General features: G+C 42.2%; 1 protein-coding gene across 1 annotated transcript in view; it reads left to right on the top strand.

Moving 5' to 3' along the window:
• Positions 1-799: 799 nt before the first annotated feature.
• Positions 800-23,273, top strand: part of LOC134392889 (putative ferric-chelate reductase 1) — a 30,617-nt gene continuing 8,143 nt past the window's right edge. Inside the window, exons 1-9 of the mRNA XM_063117637.1 lie at positions 800-1,100; positions 9,396-9,591; positions 11,446-11,582; positions 14,218-14,309; positions 16,346-16,430; positions 17,880-18,065; positions 19,223-19,324; positions 20,152-20,293; positions 22,722-22,835. Of these exons, the coding sequence (XP_062973707.1) occupies positions 9,396-9,591; positions 11,446-11,582; positions 14,218-14,309; positions 16,346-16,430; positions 17,880-18,065; positions 19,223-19,324; positions 20,152-20,293; positions 22,722-22,835 (1,054 nt within the window). The 5' untranslated portion in view covers positions 800-1,100. The remainder of the gene's footprint in view (positions 1,101-9,395; positions 9,592-11,445; positions 11,583-14,217; positions 14,310-16,345; positions 16,431-17,879; positions 18,066-19,222; positions 19,325-20,151; positions 20,294-22,721; positions 22,836-23,273) is intronic.

The raw sequence follows: 23,273 nt of genomic DNA, 5'->3' as shown, positions 1-23,273 counted from the left end.
ATAAATTTAGAGCCTAATTTACAGACAATTCGTGTGCTGACGTTTGTGCAGGGATCCACCTGGGACTACCAGGTGGTCACATAGTAGGAATCCTCTTTGTAACAAGCAACAGAACACAAATTTTAAATGAGTTGACAAGATCTGTGACCATTCCAATTAATATTTTAAACAGTAAATGCCAGCAAAAAAAACCCACTCTTTATTGTCTGCATCCTTTTAAGTTGGTTCTGACATGTTTCACCTTTGTAATTTTAATGTAAAACCTTACCTACAGCCAGGAGACAACATGCAAGCTTTAAGACTGGCTGTCTTTTCTGATATATTTTATGTGGCCAGCTGTACAGCCGAACAAATAAAAATCGTAATTCTTTATTCTATTCTCCCTTTCTCAACAATATTCACTTAAACAAGGCTTTCTTTCATTTTTTATGTCGGCAGCCTCCATGTGAATGAGAGTGGGAAGGAAGCAACTCCAGCCCTTTTCAGACTAAGGAAAATGTTGAGGCTCTGTGTCTTAACAGTTCCCAACATGGAGAGAAGGATTAATAATAATAATAATTTGGCAAATGTTATCAGCCACAACAAAGGGTTTAGCTCTCGCAACAAATGTAATGGCGCATATTGACCAGCAGAGGGATTGGAGGTTGGCTGCACTAGTGTATCCACAACCTTGAGTGTTTTTAAACTGGGGCAGCTGTCAGAGGCGGTGGCGAACTTTGCCGAACTGGGACGTCGTTTAGGCACGCCTGCTGCAGTTGCACATCTACCGCAGCCACCAGCCTGAGGCTCCCGCCTCATAGCCAACCAGTCAGGAAGGCAGCTCGGGTGTAAAAAGCCCAAATGCTTTCATTTCATCTCTCCAAAGAAAAAGCCGGTGAAGTGCTAAGAAGAGCTCAGGAGGCAGAAGTAAGAAGAACGTTCAGAGGTCAGCTGCCTTAAAACATCCAAATGTACCTAAGTTCGTTCTCCCTTCTGGGAAGGCCCCTGTGCTTTTAAGCATTGAACTGCTGGCAGATAGTCACCTGGTAAAACTTTTCCTGTCCTGCATCGCCTTGTTAGGAATAACTGCACCTGTTGAATGGTCTGTCTGACTCTTAAAGGTACAGTAATCTGTGTATGGGAGGGGGGAATATGGGTCCAGGTTCACGGGTTTCGCAATGTGTACAGGTTGCTGGCTTCTGCAGCATGAGTCTGTCAGCCCTGCTAGGTTTGCTTTTTTGGACTTGGATGTTGGAATGGGGGGGGGGGGGACATGAATGAGGGTGCACTTCAGAATTTCTTCCCTTGTGCAAAAAGCATGGGAGATATAATTTAGGAGAAATATCTATTACATTTCTGATTCGCCTACAATGCAGAATTGAAAACTCAGTTGCACAGTGGGTGCGGTGGTTCACTAGTTCAATCCTGAAATGTTCTAGAGATCTTCGCATGCCAATTCACACCCGAAACATCCTTCACAAAAAATGGTTTTGTGCAGCACTTTTTTTCCAAATGAAAATGTGAATCCTGAGCACATGATATCCTCCAGTGCAAACCACATTTGTTATTCTGCTAAGCTTTACCAAGTCCATCACAGATCAGTTTTTGTGGGTTCTAAGATGTTTGCATAGCACCAAGACTATGTTTAAGGAAATGGGCATTACCAGCACCCAAAGTAATTGAGGCTGCAATCCTATAAACACTTTCCTAGGAGTAAGTCCCATTGAATTCAATGAAGTGCTGTGATGGTTATTCTCATGAACAGGCGTCCTCATTAAAATAATACTTATATTTCTTCCTTTATCTCCTGCCCGTTTCCGTCTTCAGTTTGTCCTGACATTTGTATTAAAATTAAATTGTATCAGGAAGCTGTGGTTAATAGAAGTCTTGTGCTTGTGACAAAATCATGTTTAATGGAGGGGAAAACATTAAGATTAGTTTTAAAATGTTAATTATGTGACATAATTACATATTATGTAATTATAATTATAAGGAGGCTTTTGCAGGTTTGGCTCTAAATACTTGGATTGCTGATAGGCCATGTTCTAGAACAATAACATGCAAGTGTGCCATGAAAAAACAGAAAGAAAACTGCTGAGAGAATTGAAAGCTGATAAGACTTTGTTTTTAAAAGGATAAGAAGTCTATGTAATTTGGAAAGTTGTTAATAACTACTGCATGATCAATAACAAGTATTCAGAAATATATTTACCTAAGGCTCAGGACAAGATGGTGCATGTTACTATTATGTTTTCAGAAGCCAACTGAGCTGGGACTTGAATCTTACTACAGCAGTGGTGATGGGTCAGTGTTCTCCATCACACCAGGGAGCATCAGAATAGTTTAGGGTGTGCAGAGCAGGCTTTGGTACACACAAAGTTCTGTTTTCCAACATCTTGTTACCACTCCACCTGGCTTTTACTTGCTGTAAGTAGTGCAACACACATGCGTATTGTATGTGATGTCAGCTGAAGTGCATGTCCTCAGTTGGCTGCTTCTCTTCTGGCTGACTCGGTCATAGGAAGTTCTGCCACCCCCTTCCATCATTATCTGTGTCTCATTGAGAGAAGGAACAAAATCAGCTAGCATAGGATCCACCAGTCAGCATACAATGTCTTCCGTTATCTATATATATAAAAAGCTGAGGTATGTTTCCGTAAAGGCTTCAGCTGATACAGGTTGCTAAGCAACAGTAACAACATGTAATGTCAGCTGATACAGGTAGCTAAGCCCCTCGGCCGACACCTCTGGGCTTTCCAAGGTAATCCTACCCCTTTTTCTGCTTCTTCGCTCCCCCCCCACGAAGGGGGCAGTGCCATGGTCCGGCTGACTCCTCCGGGATTTCCAAGGTAATCCTACCCCCCTTTCTGCCTCTTCACTACCCCCCCATGAAGGGGACAGCGCCATGGTCCAGAGCATGAGCAAGGCATGGCCGGGCCCCTTGGTGGCCGGGTGGGAGGCCGCTCGCCTGCTGCAAGCCCAGGCCCTGCCTAATCTCATGCGAGCTGGGCCTGCGGCCCAAAGCTGACAGGAACCCCGGGGAGAGGGGGACACCTGCTCCCCCTCCCCCAGACCTCCCTGTCCCCCAGGTCTGCCAGACAGTGCTGTATCGGTGGCCTCCAAGCCCCCCCCAATGATATTTAATTAATAAACTTTAAGATATGCTACAACGGTGTATGTTGCGCCGGGTACAGCTAGTGATCTATATTCCTTTACGATGCAATCCTTTGTACGTTTAGACAGAAAAAAGTCTTATAACTCCCAGCGTTAGCTGGGACATGATGTGGGTTCCAGTACTTTTTCCTCTCAAAGCATGCATAGGATTGGGCCCTTATTCTATTCATCTTTCTTATAGTGATGGGGAATGTTGTCTCAAAGTAAAGCTAAATTCTGCTGGGGGTTTTTTCATCCAGAACAAACAGCATTAAGCTAGAAATTGGGGGGGGGGGAAAATACTTTAAATCTTATTGATAGAAATTCATTGGTATAGTTAGTATCCAAACAACCTGCAGAACTTTGAGAAAAGGTCTAGAGACACTTACTGCTTTCGTTGGCCCTAACTCACTGCACACACTATACTCATCAAAGACTGAGACACCAAGCTCTGTGTCTTTTCCAGCTGGACATCCTGGTTGAACACCCACTTGCCCTCTCCTAAGGTTAGCCCTGTACAGTTACTTGTTTAGTTGTTATATATATATTTATCATATCCTTTCTTTAGGAGGCTTAGTGCATATGAGGCCACAACTTCGTGAAGAAAATTAATCTGGGAGATAATAGTGCTTTCGCTCAAGACTCTTTATTGGGCTTCATGGCTTGGTGGGGATTTGAACCCAGGTCTCCAAACCACCCACTCTTTCTACTATACCACGCACACTGGCTGGATATGGAATGAATTAATTGGATTCCAGCCACGTAAATTAACACAGTATAAGAAAAATAATGCTACCTAAACATGACTTTGAGTTTCCCTATGTTTTGGTCCACCTGGGGCCTAATCAGTAGATGGTAGCAATAAGGGTGGGCAACTTGTGGACTCTAGATGTTTTGAACTACAACTCCCATCATCCCTCAGTATTGGCTATGCTGGCTAGGGCTGATTTAAGGCAATGTGCAGTGCAGTTCACAGTCATGGTAGAACTGGTGAATTTACCAGAGGTATTGGGAAGCCTATGACATGTTCTATCCCTTAGGCAGCCTCATTCAACCTGGTGCACTTCTACATCTCTCAAGACCCCAACCAGCATGCTGGGAATGGTGGGAGTTGTAGTCCAACACATCTGGAAGACACCGGGTTACAGGGGGCTGCCTTAGCATAAGGTTTCCTTAGTGCAGACTTAAGGGATGCTGGGATATCAGCAGTCAACTTTCTCAGGACAGATAAAAGGAAGTACTTCTTCACACAGCACGTTGTTAAACACTGGAATTCACTACCATGTAGAGCTTTATCACACCAGCATTATACTGTGCAATCACTGCGAATTGCGTACAAAGGGCTCCATGTTGGATCCTGGAATGGATCAGTTTTTCTTTATTCCTCAGCTTTAGTATGCCCTCTGACTGAAGACATACTGGAAATGTCAAGGCCACCATCTGGACACTGTAATAATTAGTTACTAGTGGTGTGGGTCGAATTGCCAATTATTGGCTGGACTGATTGTACAGTTTTGTCATGTATATATAGCTCATAATTATGTGTGTCTTATCATTCAATCATCATCCTATCTCTCTCCTGTGACTAATGTGAGCACGTGTATGTGCTGTATAATATCTGATGCTATGTGTGTGCTGTAAATATATTTGATTAAACCAACCTATATTTCAGTAAAGCTCTGTTTGAAACTTAAACAGTTTGTGAGCTTTCTTGGCCTCTACTGTTTCTACTGAGAAGCTTCTAAAAACTCTGCTTGCTCTTGAGGAGTACTTCCAACGCTCCAGTTTTCCAGCTTATAATCTGTTTTTATTGTGAAGTATGAAGTTTTCCAGTTTATAAAGCAGTTTATAATCTGCTTTAACTGTGAAGTACTCCCATGCATCCTGCTTTAATTGTGCTATAAAGCCAAAAGCCCCGACCTATTTTGCTACTAGTTTTGGAGTGAATCATTTGTTGTTTTCCGAGCGGCCACTGCAGGAGCAGGATTTGATATGGTTAAAGTACAAATTAAAACAAATGCTTACATCTACGTAAGTTTTAAAGATAAATACATCAAAGTTGGCACAGTAATAGATATTAAGGAGAGCTTTAAGCATACCAAATTTGAATCGGATTGGGTCATCCATTGATTTTTTAATGATTTTTTTTTTTTTTACATTTCACTCCTTAAACCCTTTTCCTGATATGCAAAGGATCTTAGGAGCGCTGCCGCCCGGGGTGTGATTTAGCTAACAACAACAATGGCAACAGCTTAGTGCTGTAGGGGTTAGTTTGAGGGAAACAGGTACGTGGGATGAAGCAGGTAGTGATGGCGACCAATTTGGATGGCTTTAAAAGGGGGTTGGATAAATTCCTGGAGGCAAAGGCTATCAATGGCTACTAGCCCTGATGGTTGTGTGTTATCTCCAGTATTCGAGGCCATAAGCCTGTCTACGCTAGTTGTTGGGGAACATGGGCAGGAGGGTGCTGTTGCACCATGTCCTGCTTGTGGTTCCCTGGTAGACAGCTGGTTGGCCTCTTTGTGAGCAGAATGCTGGACTAGATGGACCCTTGGTCTGATCCAGCATGGCTCTTCTTAAGTTCTTATGTCTCTTCGCTGTTTCCATGATGAAAACTTGTCGAGTTCCAACTTGAAAGCTGGCCTTGCTGCAGATTTCAGATGATTTCATGTTTTTGGCTTGTTTAGGTTGAGCTAGGTATTGGTGGCATGCAGTCCATGCTGCTCCTGCCACGTTTCAATGCATTTTTGAGTGCCTGCTGTTGTAACGCACTATGAGGTCAGGTGAAGGATGCAGAATGTGTGTTTTAGAACATTCCAGTGAATGATGTTTGTGCTTCAGTGTCTACTTGTTTTGCATCAAAAAATCTCTAACCAACTGTAACTACTTACAAACTGGGGACACAGAGTTTTTTATTGTTGTTTTATTTGAAATTAATTCTTTTCTCAAAAGTGGTATTAAAAGGCACTCATTTGAAATAAATTTTAGTCTGCAATCCTATGCACTCTTACCTTGGACTAAGCCCTATTAAATGTAATAGGGCTTACTTCTGAGTAGACATGTACAGGCAGTAAGGTTAATTTGCATTGTACTCACTATATGATCAATATATTGAAGTTATTGCAATGTACCCTTAACCAAAAGGGTCTCCTTTTCTCTTTACAACTTATTCATTTGAGCAGTAATTTTGTTCCCTACCACTCTCTCTTGGAAATGGTTTAGGCCAAATGAATGTTTCATGAAGGTAATTTTTGTCACCGTTCAGAAGTGGAAATGCAAATTTTGAATGAACAAGTGTCTTTTGCAAATGAAATACCCATGTGATGTGTACTTGATGGGTTATTATTATATCTGGATGCTGGCATTTGCCAATAGAGTAGCTGTCATATAATCCAAAACTCATATCGCATACAGTGGCAAAACTCATGCGTTGTATAGGGCTATATGTGTGTAAGAACAGCACAGAAAAGCTTGTGCAATACTTTGGTACAGACAAACTCCACCAACAACAGGTGCTTCCCCAGTGTTGTTTCAAAGTATTTCAGTGACATGGTCAGCCACCGTAAGCAGCGTAAGTGATAAAATGTACAAATGCATGCATTCTTCATGGGATCATGCAGTCCATTCTCCTAGTCATCACATGCCCACTGTTGGATCAAACAAATCAATGAATGCAAGGTGCAGTATTGCCACGTAATTGCCTAGATCCCCTTACCTTATGTATATGGTGTGGAGAAAGTGGATAGGGAGATAATTTTTCTCCATCTCCCAGAACTCGGGGTCATCCCATGAGGATGATTGGTGGAGACTGAAGACAGACAAAAGGAAGTACTTCTTCACAGAGTGCATGGAATTGTCTGCCGCAAGATGTAGTGATGGCCACCAATTTTTGGATGCCTTTGAAAGGGGATTAAAGAAATTCATGGAGGATAAGGCTGTAACTGGCAATCAATGGTCTTGATGGCTTTATGCCAACTCTAGTATCAGAGGCAGTATGCCTATGTACACCAGTTGCTGGGGCACATGGGTGGGAGGGGGCTTTTGCACTCATGTTCTACTTGTTGGTTTCCTGTGGCCAGCTGGTTGGCTACTGTGTGAACAGAATGCTGGACTAGATGGACCCTTGGTCTGATCCAGCAGGACTCTTCTTTGTTCTATTATTATTATTATTATTATTATTATTATTATTATTATTATTATTATTAAACTTATATCAGGCCTTTTCTTCTCTTGCAAGGTGACTTACATGATTCTCCTCCTCCCACAACAATCCTGTGGGGTAGGTTAGGCTGAAAGTCAGTGACTGACCCAAAGTCACCCAGTGAGCTTCATGGCTGAATGAGGACTAAAACCCAGATCTCCTGAGTCCCAGTCCAACATTCTAACCACTGCATAACGCACTGCACCATATAATGATGTGATGGAACATTTGGATTGCCTTCCGTCCAGAGGCTTAAATGTATGGCATTTTGTGAATGTATGTGCTTGTTCCAGCTTGCATGAACAACTCTGCTGGATTGCAGCTATTCCTGCTATAATTCACTGTGTCTCTAATATCCGTGAAGCTCCACATAAATGCCAGTCTTGCGCATCAAGACTCTTGATTTACTGCCTAAATGGTATCCAGGTGTGTCATGTCTAGCCCTGCTCCTCTTTGTTTGGAAGAAAGTGTTTCAGGCCGGATGGCTGACTTTTTAAATTTCATTAAAAAAAAAAAAAGCTTGTGTATAATTGTCACAAGTTTCTCTACTCTAACATTAGGGTGGGTGTTGTCAATCAATCAGAATCAGACTCTGATGTAGAGGAGTTGGTGCCAAACACAGGCCAGCCTGTATTAGTGGGGGAGAAAGCTCTCATGGGCTCTTCACCAGCTTCTTCCCGAGCTTATCTTGTCAAGTGCAAATAATACACAGTCAGTGGGAAGCCAACATTCTTCTGAAGGAGAGAGCACTGATAGACTAACCGATCCTAGAGTACGTTGCAGGCTAAAACGGGCGGAGTGAAAGGAAGGTGAGAGAAAGTCAGCCCGGCTCGCATCGCGTCAGAAGCCACCTCAGGACTAGCCTCTCTGAAGTTAACGCGTTTTGGGGAAAGGCTTTCTTCTTCTGGAAAGGACAATTGTCTCGCTTAGTTTGCCTAGTTTTGCCTAGTGGAAAGTTCCAAGAGATTAGACTCTCTTCTGGTGGGCAGAGATGTTTATTGCTTAAATAAAGCTTTGTAGATTACTTAGCAGGCCTCGTTATTGTCTCCCAAGAAGGCAGGAGGTTAAAGAGAAAACATGACAAGGTGTCTGAGAAAAATAAAGGTCATGATTCAGCAAGGGCTAAGTGCCTTTAAGACCCATTGGTTTCATTCGCTGAGATTTAAATACATGTTTAACTCCCCCATTGAAAATAATGGGATAATTTAGTGTATGTAAATGTTTCCAGTGCCAGGAGTTCATGCTGAAATTCATGTTGTTTTTGCAGTGCTAGGAACTCATGTTGACAATGTTCTGGTACAGCACTTGCATCAACATTGAAAAGTGTAGCAAAAAGGCCCAATTCCTTTTCCTGTGTGTGTGTAGGTCTTTCAACCTCTCACTCAATTTTTCAAGGACGTTTGCACGCTCCATTGCATATCCTACGGTCAACACAGGTTTGTGTTCCTGACCAGTTGAAAATGTGAAGGGCTTGGCAGTACTCTTTCATGCAACACATAGCTATACTATGGAATTCGCTGCCATGAGGGCCACCAACTCGGACATCTGTAAAAGGAAATTAGACATATTCATGGAGGATATCGTTATTAATGGCAACTAGTCAAGATGGCTATCAAGAACCATTATCAAGAACTTAAGAAAGGCTGTACTGGATCAGACCAAAGGCCTTTCTAGTCCAGCATTCTGTTCACACAGTGGCCAACCACCTACCTGTGAGAAGCTCACAAATGGAACACGAGTGTAATAGCATCCTTGGAGGCAGTATGTCTCTGAACACTACTTGCTAGGAAGCACAAGTGAGAAGCTACTATTGTGCCCATGTCCTACTTGTGGGCCTCCCTGAGGCATCCGGTTGGCCACTGTGGGCCTGAGCCCACATTGAGCCCTTTTGATGGATTTATGTGCTGCGACACCCTTTGCCAGCTGTGTTTGCTACAACCTTAACTTTGCTTCAAATGTTAAACGGGGGCTATAATTTTGTGAAATTTTGTTCCCCTTCAGCCCACCTACACAATGGTCTGTCACCTTGTTGACACATTTCAAATGTTTTATTTCTTCACAGATGGAAAAATTGTTTAATCTCCTTCTTTTTTGGGAGGTGTTTTCTTCAACAGTCTTCAGCTACCCAAGTGGAGAAATCGGTACAGCCTGTAATTCTATGTTACCCAGGCATAGAGACTTCATTTCACAAACCTCTCCACCACCTTATGCAATCTCCATCTCCAACACGTCATTCACCGCAGGAGACGAGATCATAGGTGAATACAGAATGCAGAATCATTTGCTGGGGGTGCTTCTGGATGAGGCTTTGACTGTGCAGGTGTACTTCTTCATGGAATTTTACAAAAAGTCCAGATGTCACTGTTTCATTAATTAAGGGTGCAATGTTATGCATGTTTAGACAGAAAAAAAGTCCTACAACTCCTAATATGTCCCTGGCTGGGGCATGCTGGGAGCTGTAGGACTTTTATTTCCCTGTCTCTACATGCATAGCATTGCACCCTAGTTCATTCATTTATTTAATTTTTATACTGACCAAATAGTCAGTGCACTCTGGGCAGTTTACAACTTAATAAAATATGGTATAAACCTTTTAACATACAAAAAATTTAAACAGTTTGAAATATTTAAAAACAAGAACAAAACTACTAAGACCCAATTAAAAAAACCCTAACATTAAAAAAACCACCATCAAATGCCTGGGAGTAACTCTCATGCTTTCTCCCACCACTTCTACCATCTTTTTTTTCTTACCAGAAAAGATCCGTTAAAGGAAAAGAGATGGAATGCCTGCACAATGCCTTCTGACAGTTAGTTCTAGTAGCCCTCTGTGTGGAAGCACCCGGAATGTGAGAGAAACAAAACAGCATATTGTATTTTTAAAAAATTAAAAGCTTTGTATTATTAAGTGCTTTTCATCCAGCATTGTGTCTGTTTGGCAGTGGAGTTTCGTTTAATAGTTCTTGATCCCCAAGCCCAAATGTGACAGGGCCGGCCCTACCATGAGGCAGAGTAAAGCAGCTGCCTCAGGCATCAGATGCTGAAAGGCACAGAATGGATAGGTCTGTATGTTCCATGTTGACCTGCTCTGTGCTCGCTAACCTACCTTGCTCCCTCCAGGTGCAATGGAAGACTCTTTCCAGACTCCGTTGCAATAAGATGGAACTGCCACTCTGTTTGGCTTTTTTACATGGAATGGGGGGTTGGGGTGGAAGCGCCATCATGTCCTTTGCCTCAGGCATCAAAATATTTTGGGCCAGCCCTGAAATGTGAGATTACCACATCGAGGATCCAAATTGCTCTCTGTGTATGCATGTGCGCACACTGATTCCTCCCCCCCCCCTTTTCTGGCTGCAGCCCCTTTCAAAACATCAGCTGCCTTTCTCTTGAAAATCCCCTGATTATCAGGAATAGCTGTTGGGTGATGGGGGCGGGGCGGGGTTCAAAAGCTCTGGTGTGCAGGTGGAATGGATCCCAGCCAAGAGCTGCAACGAATGTGTTATGCATTGCCAGCAAGATCACAGGGATTTGGTAATGAGCAAGACAGAAGGATTCTTTGTCCAGTTGAAGAGTTTTCTATTTCATTCTTATTATAGTTTGCTATAAAGAGAGAAGAAATCTGTGTAGCTTATTATGCTTCCCTTGAATGCAGGCGTTTAGAAACTTAATTGGTTAACCAAACCCAAAGATGGCATTCCCTTACAGCAAAGGGGATCTGCATGTTGTTGTCCTCCAACTGCTTTGGGCTTGGCTCTTTTTCTAATATTATTTGTCATGTTCTTATGTATTCTTCATATGAAGCTATACTAACACACAGCTGGCATGTTCCAGCTTATTTATACAAATCCTTTATTAAAATAATAATGTTTGGTGTGAGCAGTGTACTTATACAGTGTCCCAGTCAAAGTTAAGCATTTTGGAATCCCATTGCTTTTAAGGAGTCAATCACATCATAAAATGGTGACTGTGATTGTGCTAGAGCTCGCCCTGTTTGTCCAAACTGAAATAGCTACAACGTTCACTTCTGTCCTTCCTTATTCCTGCTATTTATACTAGTCATAGCAAGACATTCCAACATACGCTTATTTTTTTAAATGTTTTTTTCTACTCAGTATCTCTAACTGCAATCAGTGACTCCAGGTTTAAGGGATTTTTACTACAGGCCCAAGAAATTCGAAGAGATTCAGCTGTTGGAAGTTTTCGGATCTTAAATCCTGACATGCAAGGCCTTGCGTGCAACAGCGTTCAGGTATGTTTAACTCAGCCTTGTGGAGCTCTACAGAGAGAGAGGAAGAAAGAGAGAGAGAGAGCGCGCTAGCTTTCTGGTTGTGCCTAAGGATTTGTCTATGACTCCTCACCCCATGTCATATTAAAAATGCTTTAAAAACTCTCCTTGGTTTCAAAAGCAGTATGCTGTGAGGGTTGGGGAAGAGGGCTGCTCTTTGAGAAATAGCGTTTCGGCTTCATATGCATCATGGATGCCCAGTAGTAGTTGCATGATTCTTTGGATCATAGTAGAGTGACCATGAATCCTACTTTTAAAAGGACAGTCCTCTATTTGAAGGGTTTTCAGAGGGCTAACGAAGGCTATTCAGTCCAAGTCCACTTTAAAGATAAAGAGCCGTATCCAATGGTACTCCTACACTGAGTAGACCATTGAAGTGAATGGGCCTAGTCTACATAGGACTACCATTGGATACTGCTCAAGGAACCATAAAAAGGGAGAACAGGGGCCTTGAAGTTGGAACCTGAACAGCAGATTGATGAGGCACATGGGCTAACTTCTTCCCCACTATGGCCAGGTATTGCATTCCTATTTAAATTATAGAAATTCTTTCTCATTTTGTATCTATACATATTGTCAAGAGATTTGGAGTTGGTCTAAATTAGTCTTTCCCAACCTGGTACCCTCCAGATGTGTTGAACTACAACTTTCATCATCCCTGGCCAGCGTGCCATGCTGATTAGGGATGATAGGAGTTGTAATTCAACACATCTGGTTGAGGTAGGCTGTTTAAATGAACCATCAGAGATCCTTTGTAGCCCTGGGATTCTGGGTTGTGGGGTTTGGGGTTTGGTCAGGAGTAGGTTAATGAAGCCAGTAGGACTGCTGGAGATAATCTTGATGGGTTTGGCAGGGTAGTCAGTACCCTGTTTTGTTGAGAACTATTTGGGAATCAGGGCTTGCCTTCCACCTCCCTAAGGAATGTACTAATTTGGTCTGTGAAGGGTGTGGACAAAGGTTTCTACTTGAGCTAGTACAGCCTTCTCCAACCTGGTGCCCTCCATATTTCCCTATCCAGCAACTGGAGGGCACCAGGTTGGGAGGACTCAGTTAGTGGCAATTTTGGGGACGTCTCAGAGCCAGAGAGCTGAGTGTGAGCTCCACATCAGCCTTTCTGGGTGCTGCCTTGTCTCCCTAAGGATTTGATGTAGGAGCGGTGAACTTCGGGATATCTGTTGAAATGTTAACGCTGTGAACTTCCATCTCACTCAACGTATATATGGGGAAATAAACCATATATCACAAAAATGACATGAGCCTCTAGTACCTCTTTCCAAGGAAACCAAAACCCTTGATAACACTTGGACCCCTGGAAAATGTGTGTGTGTGTGCATATGCACAACGTAGAGAATTTATATCAATATAAATTTGGAGAATTTGTATCAGTATAAATCAGCCCATACAAATTGTGCATGCTTGCTTGCCCTCTTCTTTTGGTGATTCTTGACCTCTTTCTTTTGCTGATGTGCAAATGGCCCTACAGCCTAGACATAATGCATAGGACTGTTATGGTTGTGGAAGCATCAGAAGGACTTGGGCCTGCTGTTAGGATGGAATGAGCACATCCCTGTTGCAACTCTGATAGTGGTGTGATATTGAGCTTCTCTATATTAAGCAAATATCAGACACTTTTACCAGGCTTTCTTCTTCCAGAGTCTTTCTGGGTTTACGATGGGCTCCTTTAGACAGCAAACACATGATTTGGAATTGAAAAAAATCTCTTCTTGGAAATGTTCTATATGTTCAATGAAACAGTACCATCTAGTATTTGAGGCAGTAAGCCTGTGTGCACCAATTGTGGGGGAACATGGGTGGGAGGGTGCTGTTGCACCATGTCCTGCTTTGTTTGTCCCTGGTTGACAGCTGGTTGACCACTGTGTGAACAGAGCGCTAGGCTAGTTGGACCCTCGGTCTGCTCAGCATGGCAGTTCTTATGTTCTTGGTGGCTGAATTACAGCGCTACACTGGCATTACACAGTGCCAATATAGCACCATTAACTGTTATTTCTGCTTATCTCTGAACTTTTTGAAAGTGGGATAAAGGAGGGAAAGCTTGGGAGATGATCTGGAGGTTGATGACGTCATGTAAAGGACGCACGAACATCACGAGCTTGCAATAAATCGCTCATGTAGAGAAGCTCATTGTGTCCCTGTTTCCCAGTGTAATGGGAGACACTTGGCAGCTTTCCCATCCTGTATGACTAATCACCCAGGAGTGTTCCACTTCCCTGTTACCCCAGTGCCAAAGCTACCCCTGCAACATGGAGTTGTTGCTGCCTTAAAAATAAACTGATCCCTTCCTTTCGTACTATTCTTATAAAAGGATCAATACTGATGTGGTTGATTGGTTTGTGTTTTCAGTGGAAGTTGCAAAATCTTCCCATTTTACCACATAGCCTGGTACAGATGGTGATGTAAAGTATGTGCTAAAACGGTTGTGTGTATGAGCATGAGGCTCCTGGGTGAGATAGCCCACAGGGGGTAATTTGGTCATTGGTACTGGCTCACTGCCATAAAGCAATATTGAGAATCTTGCATTTTGAGAATCCAGGAACTGTTATTTTCTTCACTATCTGTTTTTTTAAAAAAAATATTGTAGAATTCTTCATTGAGTCACACAAACCGGAGAAACAAGCGAAATGTAACAGCAATTTGGATTGCACCTCCTGGTGTGGGGGATGTTGTATTCAGGTAAAGGCTTATTTATTTATATATTTGTTGTATATAAAGTAGCAACACTTCATAAAGCTTTAATTTGAAGGCTAAAAAACCTTTATCATCGTGTAAATGATCTGGAGTAGAAAACTATGCACAGACCCTTTCTTGCAGTTATTGTTTAAACATAGTTGCAAATGTAATTTTATGGAATTTCTTCCTTTATTTTCAACTGTTACATTCAGTTAGAGGGATTTTATTCCTTTTTATCTCAAGTACATAGGAGGTTTTTTGTTAAAAAAAGAGAAAATCATAAAATACATTTTGATTTTTAAAATGGACCATAACTCTGAGTACAGATTCATTATTATTATTATTATTATTATTATTTATTTATTTATTTATTTATTTATATAGCACCATCAATGTACATGGTGCTGTACAGAGTAAAACAGTAAATAGTAAGACCCTGCCGCATAGGCTTATAATCTAATAAAATCATAGTAAAACAATAAGGAGGGGAAGAGAATGCAAACAGGCACAGGGTAGGGTAAGCAGAAACAGGGTAGGGTAAAACTAACAGTATAAAGTCCGCACAACATCAAGTTTTAAAAGCTTTAGGAAAAAGAAAAGTTTTTAGTTGAGCTTTAAAAGCTGCGATTGAACTTGTAGTTCTCAAATGTTCTGGAAGAGCGTTCCAGGCGTAAGGGGCAGCAGAAGAAAATGGACGAAGCCGAGCAAGGGAAGTAGAGGCCCTTTGCATTCATAATGCAAAGATACATGTTTTTAGCTTGATTTTTTAAAGTCAAACTCAATGTCCCATCAATCCTAAAAAAAATGAGCATGCAATTGCATGCAACTCCAACTTGAGTATGTGAATTATTATAATATTAATAAAGGGTTGAATTATATTTAAGAGTTTTTCGATGGCTATAGAACTGAGTGAGCCAGGATTTGGGGGTCTTTGCATTCCCAGGAAATATGGGCTGGGGCCAAAGAATCTATAGTCATAAGGACAACTGTGTATTCAGCAGTAGCTTTGTTGGTTCTTTTCATGGTTCAACGTATTGCTAAAAAGACAAGCCAATTTCCAAGTCACACTGTAAGCTTCATCACACCTTGGAAGAAATGCTTGCTAACACTGTCTACTGTTGCTTCTCCATGGACACTCAGTTACTTCCAGTTTTCAAACAGGAAGTAAACAAGGTGCACGAGGGCCAATCAGTCCCTCGTTGTGAACACGCAGCTTCTCCCACACATAGCAGGAGAGAGCAGCAACTTTGGTTTAAAAAATATTTTGGCATTTTTCTGGTTTTTCTTGCGGTGCAAGGAAGACCAGAAGGGGCAGAAGGCACGCGAGAGAAGTACACAACGTCTTGTGAGCTACCTCCGAGGAATCCGTGAGTGCCCAGTAATGAGCGTGTAATAAAACGCTCGTCGGATGGAGCTTTGTGATTGATTCTTTGGGATTAGGAACTGTTACATTAAAGTTCTTTGTTCAGATGCATGATGTCAAGCCTGTAAAACTAAGCAAACCCAGGCTATTTGTCTTCCATGTCCTAATCTACACCAAGCAGGATATTGCACTATGAAAGCAGTATGAAAGCGATATATAAAAGGCAGGAGCCACGCTACTGCTTTATAGCGGTATTGAAGTGCACTGTTGGGGCTCATTGACACATACCATATACTGCTTTCATACCACTATATCCTGCTTGGTGTGGCTCCTGCCTTTTACATACTGCTTTCATAGTACAATATCCAGCTAGGTGTAGATTAGGCCATGTATTGGGAACATCTGGGTTCTCCTTTAAACTACATGATTTTATAGCACACCCGACTGTAGAAACAAGGGGCTTATCAAGAATTTGTTAGGCTGCATGCTGGCATGATGCCTGATGCCTGATAAAGGATATATATCAGTATGCGAAATAGAAAGTTGTTGTTCTCAATAACAAAGCTTGATATTTTACATTAAAATGATAATATTGTAATGTGGAAGAACTAGTTTGTTGTACCTGGTCAATGCCTCCTAAAACTGTAGTTCACTGATGCTTTTCTCCCCTTTTTAGAGCAACAGTGCTCCATAATTTTAGTGTATTCTGGGCTAACGTTCAAAGCCAAGTTCTTGCATCTTCCAGCCGGTCAGTTGTTCCAGTAAGTTTTAATGTGATACCCTGATCACTTTGTTTTATAAATGTTTAATAATAATATGCATTTAGTTTTTTAAAATAAATAAGCAAACCTTAACCCCTATGAAGATGGCCACATCATTTTAGCCTTCTCTTCAGCATGTGAGACCAGGATGACATGAAGGTGAACGATGCAGCCACTTTGCTGAAGCCAAGCAGGTCTGGGTCTGGCTAGTACCAGGATGGGAGGCCACCTGCAAAGCCCATCTATGCTGCCTTGAGTTCCATGGGATATTAATGTATTTAAATAGTGGACCATAATCCATTTGTAATTGATCTTTGTTACATGGCAGTACTTGTGGCTCACCTGCAGCCTCACACTTACTTGTGAGCTAGTTGAGGAGAGTCAGTATAAATCAAGAGCCAGGTAGGTGTTAGTTCAGCCTTTCCCAACCTATGATGGCCTCCAGATGCATTGGACTGCCTCTTCCATGATTCCCAGCCAGCGGCTGTGTCGGAGTTGCAGACCAACGTATCTGGAGGGTAGCAGGTTGGGGAAGGCAGGTGTAGTTGCTAGAGACTGGCTTAAAACCCGCCCTTGGCTGTGACGCTCAATGGGTGGCCTTGAGCAAGTGAATTACTCTGCCTAACCTGAGTGAGTCTTGTGTAGACAGAAAGACACGCTTTGGAGGAAAGGTGGAAAACAAATGTGACAATAAGCCAGGTGGGCTACAGTTGGCAGTGACCATGGCAATACTTTTTGCCAGCCACCACGATTGAAGGAATCACTGCTGCTGTATTTGTGTATTTACTGCTTCCCACTGTCAGTTCATAATGTGACTCTCTCTCCAAATTTGGCAAGTGACTATGTTTTGTTTTTTAAAGGAGAAAATGGTTGGGTGAAACTTCATCCTAGTGCACTGCCTCCTCTTTGAACACAGGATTTTTTTGACAGGGAAGTTGAGGGAAAAAATCCTTTTCCTTAACCATTTTATTTTTGTAACTAAACTAATTTATTTATTGCTTGCTTGCGCTATTAAACCTTCCAGTAATCCAAGTTCTCTGGGCAGTGTACAATACATTAGGGATGCAATCCCAATGGATCCCCCCCTGATGATACTGATAAGCCTCCACTTGTGGAGATTTATGAGAATCCAAAGCAGTTTGGATTCTCATAACACTAGTAGGAGCAAAACACTATGCCTCCTACTCTGCAATTTAGTTAGACGGGCATTTTCGCCCATCTAGCTGAGGGGGAGGGAAGGAGGCTGGGGAGACTCACTTGGAGGTTGGACTTCTTGAACTAAATGGGACTTACTTCTGAGTAGAGATGTATAAGATTGAGCTGTAAATGTATTTACGATGTACTTCAACAGGAGAACACAGTCTTAATTAAGAGGTGGCATTTTAAATAAAGTGACTTACAGTTAGCTGACAAATTTGGTGACGGGCTGAGGGGTTCTTTTCATTGCAGATTTCCATGGAGGAAGGGTGCGGGATGCAGAAATTCTGTTTCAGTAGCCCTACAGGCTGCAACCCACGTGAGCCAAACTGTTACTTCATGTCATCTGAGGCATTGGAGAGTGATGCTTTCAAATTTGAAATGAGCGGACTTTCAGATGGTTATTTAGCTATTGGATTTTCCGATGACACTATTATGGTGAGACGTTAAAATGTTTCATTATTTATTAAAAACTCTTATCCCATCTTTCCATTACACAGCAATGCCCAAGGTGGCTTAGAATCAACACGATTAAAACAATGTTTAAAAAAAATCACGAAAGTAGCAGCAGACAAGCACAATTTGGTTGATCATATCAAGCACGTAATTCGATTAAGCCCAAAGACTTGTTTGAACAAAATAGTTTTTGCATGGAGACAACATTCCGTCAAGGCAGTTATACTGGGCTAAGGAGTTCCAGAGTCTGGGTCCCTCTACAGAGAAGGACCAGTTCTGTTGCTGATGGAATACCGATATGAAGGCTCATGTGAGAGAAGGCACTCCTTCAGATATCCTGGTCTTAAACTGCTTAGCAACTTATGGTCAGCCAGATGTGTTGGCCTACAACTCCCAGAATCCCTCCCTCATTATTGGCTGTGCTGGCTTGGGCTGATGGGACTTGGAGGCCAAAACAACTGAAGGGGCACAAGTTGACCACCCCTGTTTTAGGGCATTAAAGGTAGTTAGGTCCCTAATTTTGTGTTTGTTAGGATACCTACGAACAAACATGCAAACACGAAATCAGCATAGGATTTGGAGCAAGTACAAAGTTTGGGGGTTTTGCTGTGGAGTGAGTTTGGCTCCCCTCCCCCTTTTGCTCCAGAAATGACTCATCCATGTACTTGTTCTGAATCCTACACTGATTTCCTTTTCTTCTCCTCCCAGATTTCAGATGGGCTTTCTGCTCATTTAAAGTTATTTTTAAGCACTTTGCAGGTTCGTCTGATTAAATGTCCCGACCCCAAAAAAATGCTCTGAGAAGCCCGAAGAATACGGGAATGGCTTTGTGATTGGCTGGCCCATGTGACAATCAGCATTGTGCATAACTGCTGGGTCTGCAGACAAGAAGAATGGGTTTTCCTTGAGCACTGTGTAAGGCCAGGGGGTCCCAAACCTGGTGGATGCATTTTACAGCAGACTTATCCCTAAAAGTATGTACATCTGGATGCAGCCTTAGCTAGTCTACAGCTGCTAATGATTAAACCTGGCTAATTTCACATGGGCTAGTAATAGCAGAATAAACCAATTTAAGCTAATTTTATCCTGGATAATACTGGATCATGATGATACTTTTATGTGTATATCTCTTTTTCCAGGGAAATGATGATATCTATATTTGTGGTAGGAATGCCACAGGTGATGTAGCAGTTCAACATGCCTTCTCAACAGGACGTACTACTCCCAGCCCTAGACCTCTGGTACTAAAAATGTCTTCTGCAGCTACTATATTTTAAAAGCTTGACAGGTGTTATACTGAGCTTAAATGTGATCTGACTCATTCCTATCTGGGAGCTATGGGTTTACATTAAGTGCAAAGGGTGCTTTTCCTACCTCGACTTGGGTGGTGGGTTTTTCAAAACAGTGTTTGACAAATCTATTTCATGCATCTTTTTCTGGGGTGGGGGAAAACCCTTGTGGATTTCTAATTTTGGCATAAAGGGCTTTTCTACATGAGGCTTCTGCTTCCAAATGCTTTGTGGGATTAAGATCAGCTCCTTTACACATTTTCCCCCTAACGGTTTCCTTTCTCTGCCTTTCTATATGTTACATTATGCAACCACTAGGTGGCACTGTGGTAAAGCAGAATTGAGCAATTTGACAAATTTTCTATGCCTTTATAGAGGCTATTCAGAAAATATACCACACTTTTCTCATTAGGAAAAAAATGAGATAATGTTGGCAAAGCACAGGAGAGGCCTTGGAGGATGATGACATTGTGTAAAGGACTCACAAACTGCCATGAGTGAGCAATCAGAAGCACCCAATAAAAACATCATGTACACTGATGGTGCTAAATAAATAAATAATAAAGGCTCAAAATCAGTCCAAATACTTTCCTATGGAACACAGTGTTATATAGGAAATGTCCATAGTTTAATCCACAATCTGTTTAAAATGCAGAGATACTTTAATAGCTTCAGATAATTTTAACTGGTTATTATCATAGCAATTGATATTTTTATTTATAAATTTTTGTATAATAGTCACTGTCAAAATATCAATGATAAAATAGCTGTGTTTTTAGGGTGAGGTGGATATTCTAGCAACATCCTTTAACAACGGAATCGTCAAATGTTCTTTCATTTCAAGAAATTCCATAGCAACTCAGTCAAGAAATGCTGACAGTCTGTACTATATATTTTTGACTTTTGGACCATCGTTAGCTGGTGAGTTCTATTTAGAAGCTTGGCAAAAGGGGCAGCATTTACAAGAGAAACGTCATACACAATTGTGTAGTTGAATTCTAAGAAGCAGCTGAAAAGCCTTAACTGTAACAAATTTCTCTGCAACAGCAAACAGACTAATTTTTCCAGTGTTCTCTGCAAATATTTAGATTGGGGTGATGAGCTTCAGGCAGCCTCAAGACGAGTTTCACCCTCCTGGACCTGCTGCAGCCTGCAGTCCCACTGCCATGCCAGTAAAGGGGGAAGGAATAGCAATTTGTTGCTGAATTTTGGTGGCAAACCATTATGGAGGCGTAGAGTAGATAAATTTAGTTTGAAAACAAGTTAAATGTGTCTGTTACCGTAGTCATGATGGCGCTGCTATAGGGTCTGTTCAGATGACACACTAAGCCATGGTTAGGCTGCTAGCCCTTTTGCAGCAAATGGTTACTTAGGGCCCATTCAGAAGACACCTTAAACCATGGCTTTAACCATGGTGGTTAAAGCCAGAAAGCCAGGCTGTGTTCAGAAGACACCTTAAACCATGGCTTTAACCACAGTGAATAAGGCTTTTTGCTTTATTCACCATGGTTAAAGCTGTGGTTTAAGGTGTCTTCTGAACGGGGCCTGAGTGTGTTTAAACCCTGGTTATGTAGCCACCATGGTTAGGAATGGTTCACACAACATGCTAAGCCATAATGTTTAGCTCAAAATGCTTAACCCCTGTGACTTCATGTGTAATCTGAACAGAGTCTTAAAATGGCCAAATTTAGCTTGTTTCCAAGCTAAATTTGTCTGCTCTAAACCTCTGTAGTGGTTTGCTGCTGAACCATTGGCAAACCATTGCTTGACAAACCACTACTTTTTCCTTTATTAGCAGCACAGCAGGGGGTGGTGCATTGGGGAAGCAGCAAGAGCCGTGTTTGGCCCACAGATGATGTGTTGCTCACCTCTGATTTAGAATGCTTATGCCAGCCATTAAAACATGCTATAAGATGGAAAGAGGCCCTAGATTCTCTCCTCCTTCATAAAATAGCTATTTTTTATCATAAGTTATATCGATCCTTCCTGTGCTCGTGGAGCTGAAGCTAAAACCGCACCACCCATGCACAAAAGAGAAGCATCGGCAGACCCTATTTTGCAAATACCCCCAAAAAAATGTTTAAGGGGAAAAAACACCTAACGAGGAAAAAAAGAGCTTCACCTCCCAAAGAGACCCATAGGGCATGGCTAGACAGGGTCATATCCTGGGGATCGCCCCGGGATCATCCCCGTCCATCCACTTGACGCACAGGATCCCAGGGGCAGGGAGGGATGAACCCTCCCTTTCCCCGGGATATCGCCCTACCCTTCTATCCCGACTTTTCCCACGGTCACAGGATGATCTCACTGATGGTGGGGTGGGGGGAGCGGGACTATATTTTAATTTTAAAAAACCTTACCTTTGCGCAGGAGTACTCCTGTGCTCTTTTTCGATAAAAAAATAAAATGGGGGGGGGGCAACGTCCTCCCGGGACGTCACGTGCTGCTTGTAGACAGAGGGTGACAATCCCAGAAGTAGGTAAGTCTGGGATCACCCCCTCTCTGGCCCTCTGCACCCATAGATGTAGACATGCCCATAGTCGCTCACTAACATGAAATGTTGTGTGAGTGAGATGAAGAAGCCTACAACTAGGTGGGAGGACGGAATAGCTCCTCCCACCTAGAACAGAAATGCATATATAAAGGGTAGAAAGAACCACTCCATTGCCTGGATAGGTTGTTAATGATTCTCACTGAGAAGCTATTTTTAAATGCCCCCTGGAAGGGGGAGCTGTCCATAGATATCACTTGAGAAATTAAGCAATTGAATGTAGCTGGGATTGGGCTCAGCTGTGTCCATACACATATACACACCTGAATAGAAGGGAAGGAACTTAAAATGGAGACAAACAAGCCAAACAACCCAATGAGGATTGAGCATGCTCAGTGGGCATGGAATGCTGACCGACTGTTGTGAATAGGGGAAGGCAAAGGGGGTGGAGTGGAGTGTTTAGAACCTGGAACCCAGAACAGAAGCACTCCAAACTGCAACATTTTGTTGGAGCGCCCCACTTATATAGCTTATGAAGCCTCCCCATTGCAGCCATTTTGTGAGAGTGTCTAGCACACTCAAAATTTCAAATGGGCCCACTGAAATTTGGGAATCCCTTGTTTAGGACATGGTTAGGGTAACTAGATGCTAGAAAGGACAGGACCTTTGCATGACAAATCTGCTGAAATTCTCTTCTACGCAATTAGTTAAGGTATAGGAGCCCTGTCTTCTTTTGCAATAGATATATAGTGTGGTTGTTCATCCAGATGTATATTAACTGTGGTACAGCTTCATTTTGTTATAATGGGGAGATACTTGATAACTGCTTGTTCTTCCTGTTCTAATATATATTTGAAGGGCAAATACGGAAGCATCCCATGAGACCTTTTATTACTGATCAGAAGGTGAACATTTCAGGCTTTGAAGCACAAGGTGGCACCAATTCTACACCCTTGATTATTAAGGCTCATGGTAAGGCACTGTCTTGGAGTGGATTCATGCCATTGCTTCTTTCCACACCAGCTTTTGCAGTATCCTTATGAGGGAGGCTCCCAGTAGGTCTTGGTCTTGTGAATCGATTCTGCACATGCTTAAGCTGTACAGAGAGGGCAGGGGGAGATATCCTTCTGTTCCTTCCTTCAAGGACTATCCTTGAGAAATTACACTGATCTCACACCTTTAGATACCTTGCAGGCACTAGAGGTTGTCTTTGCTTCGTTGTGGTCTCCTCCAAGGAAAATATGTCAGAGACTATAATTCCAGTTAAAAACTGGTGCTTGAGCTTGCTTGTTTTCCTCTTCCCTACCTATCCTTTTTATTCTCGAACGTTTTGTCTTTTAGATTGTAAGCCTATGGGACCAGCTTATTTGTTATTGATCTCGTCTAAGCTGCTCTGGAAGCCTTTTGGGC

The sequence above is a fragment of the Elgaria multicarinata genome, chromosome 1, assembly GCF_023053635.1.
Source record: "Elgaria multicarinata webbii isolate HBS135686 ecotype San Diego chromosome 1, rElgMul1.1.pri, whole genome shotgun sequence".
In the NCBI taxonomy this organism is placed as follows: Eukaryota; Metazoa; Chordata; class Lepidosauria; order Squamata; family Anguidae; genus Elgaria; species Elgaria multicarinata.
This window is presented reverse-complemented; position numbering and strand designations above follow the sequence as displayed.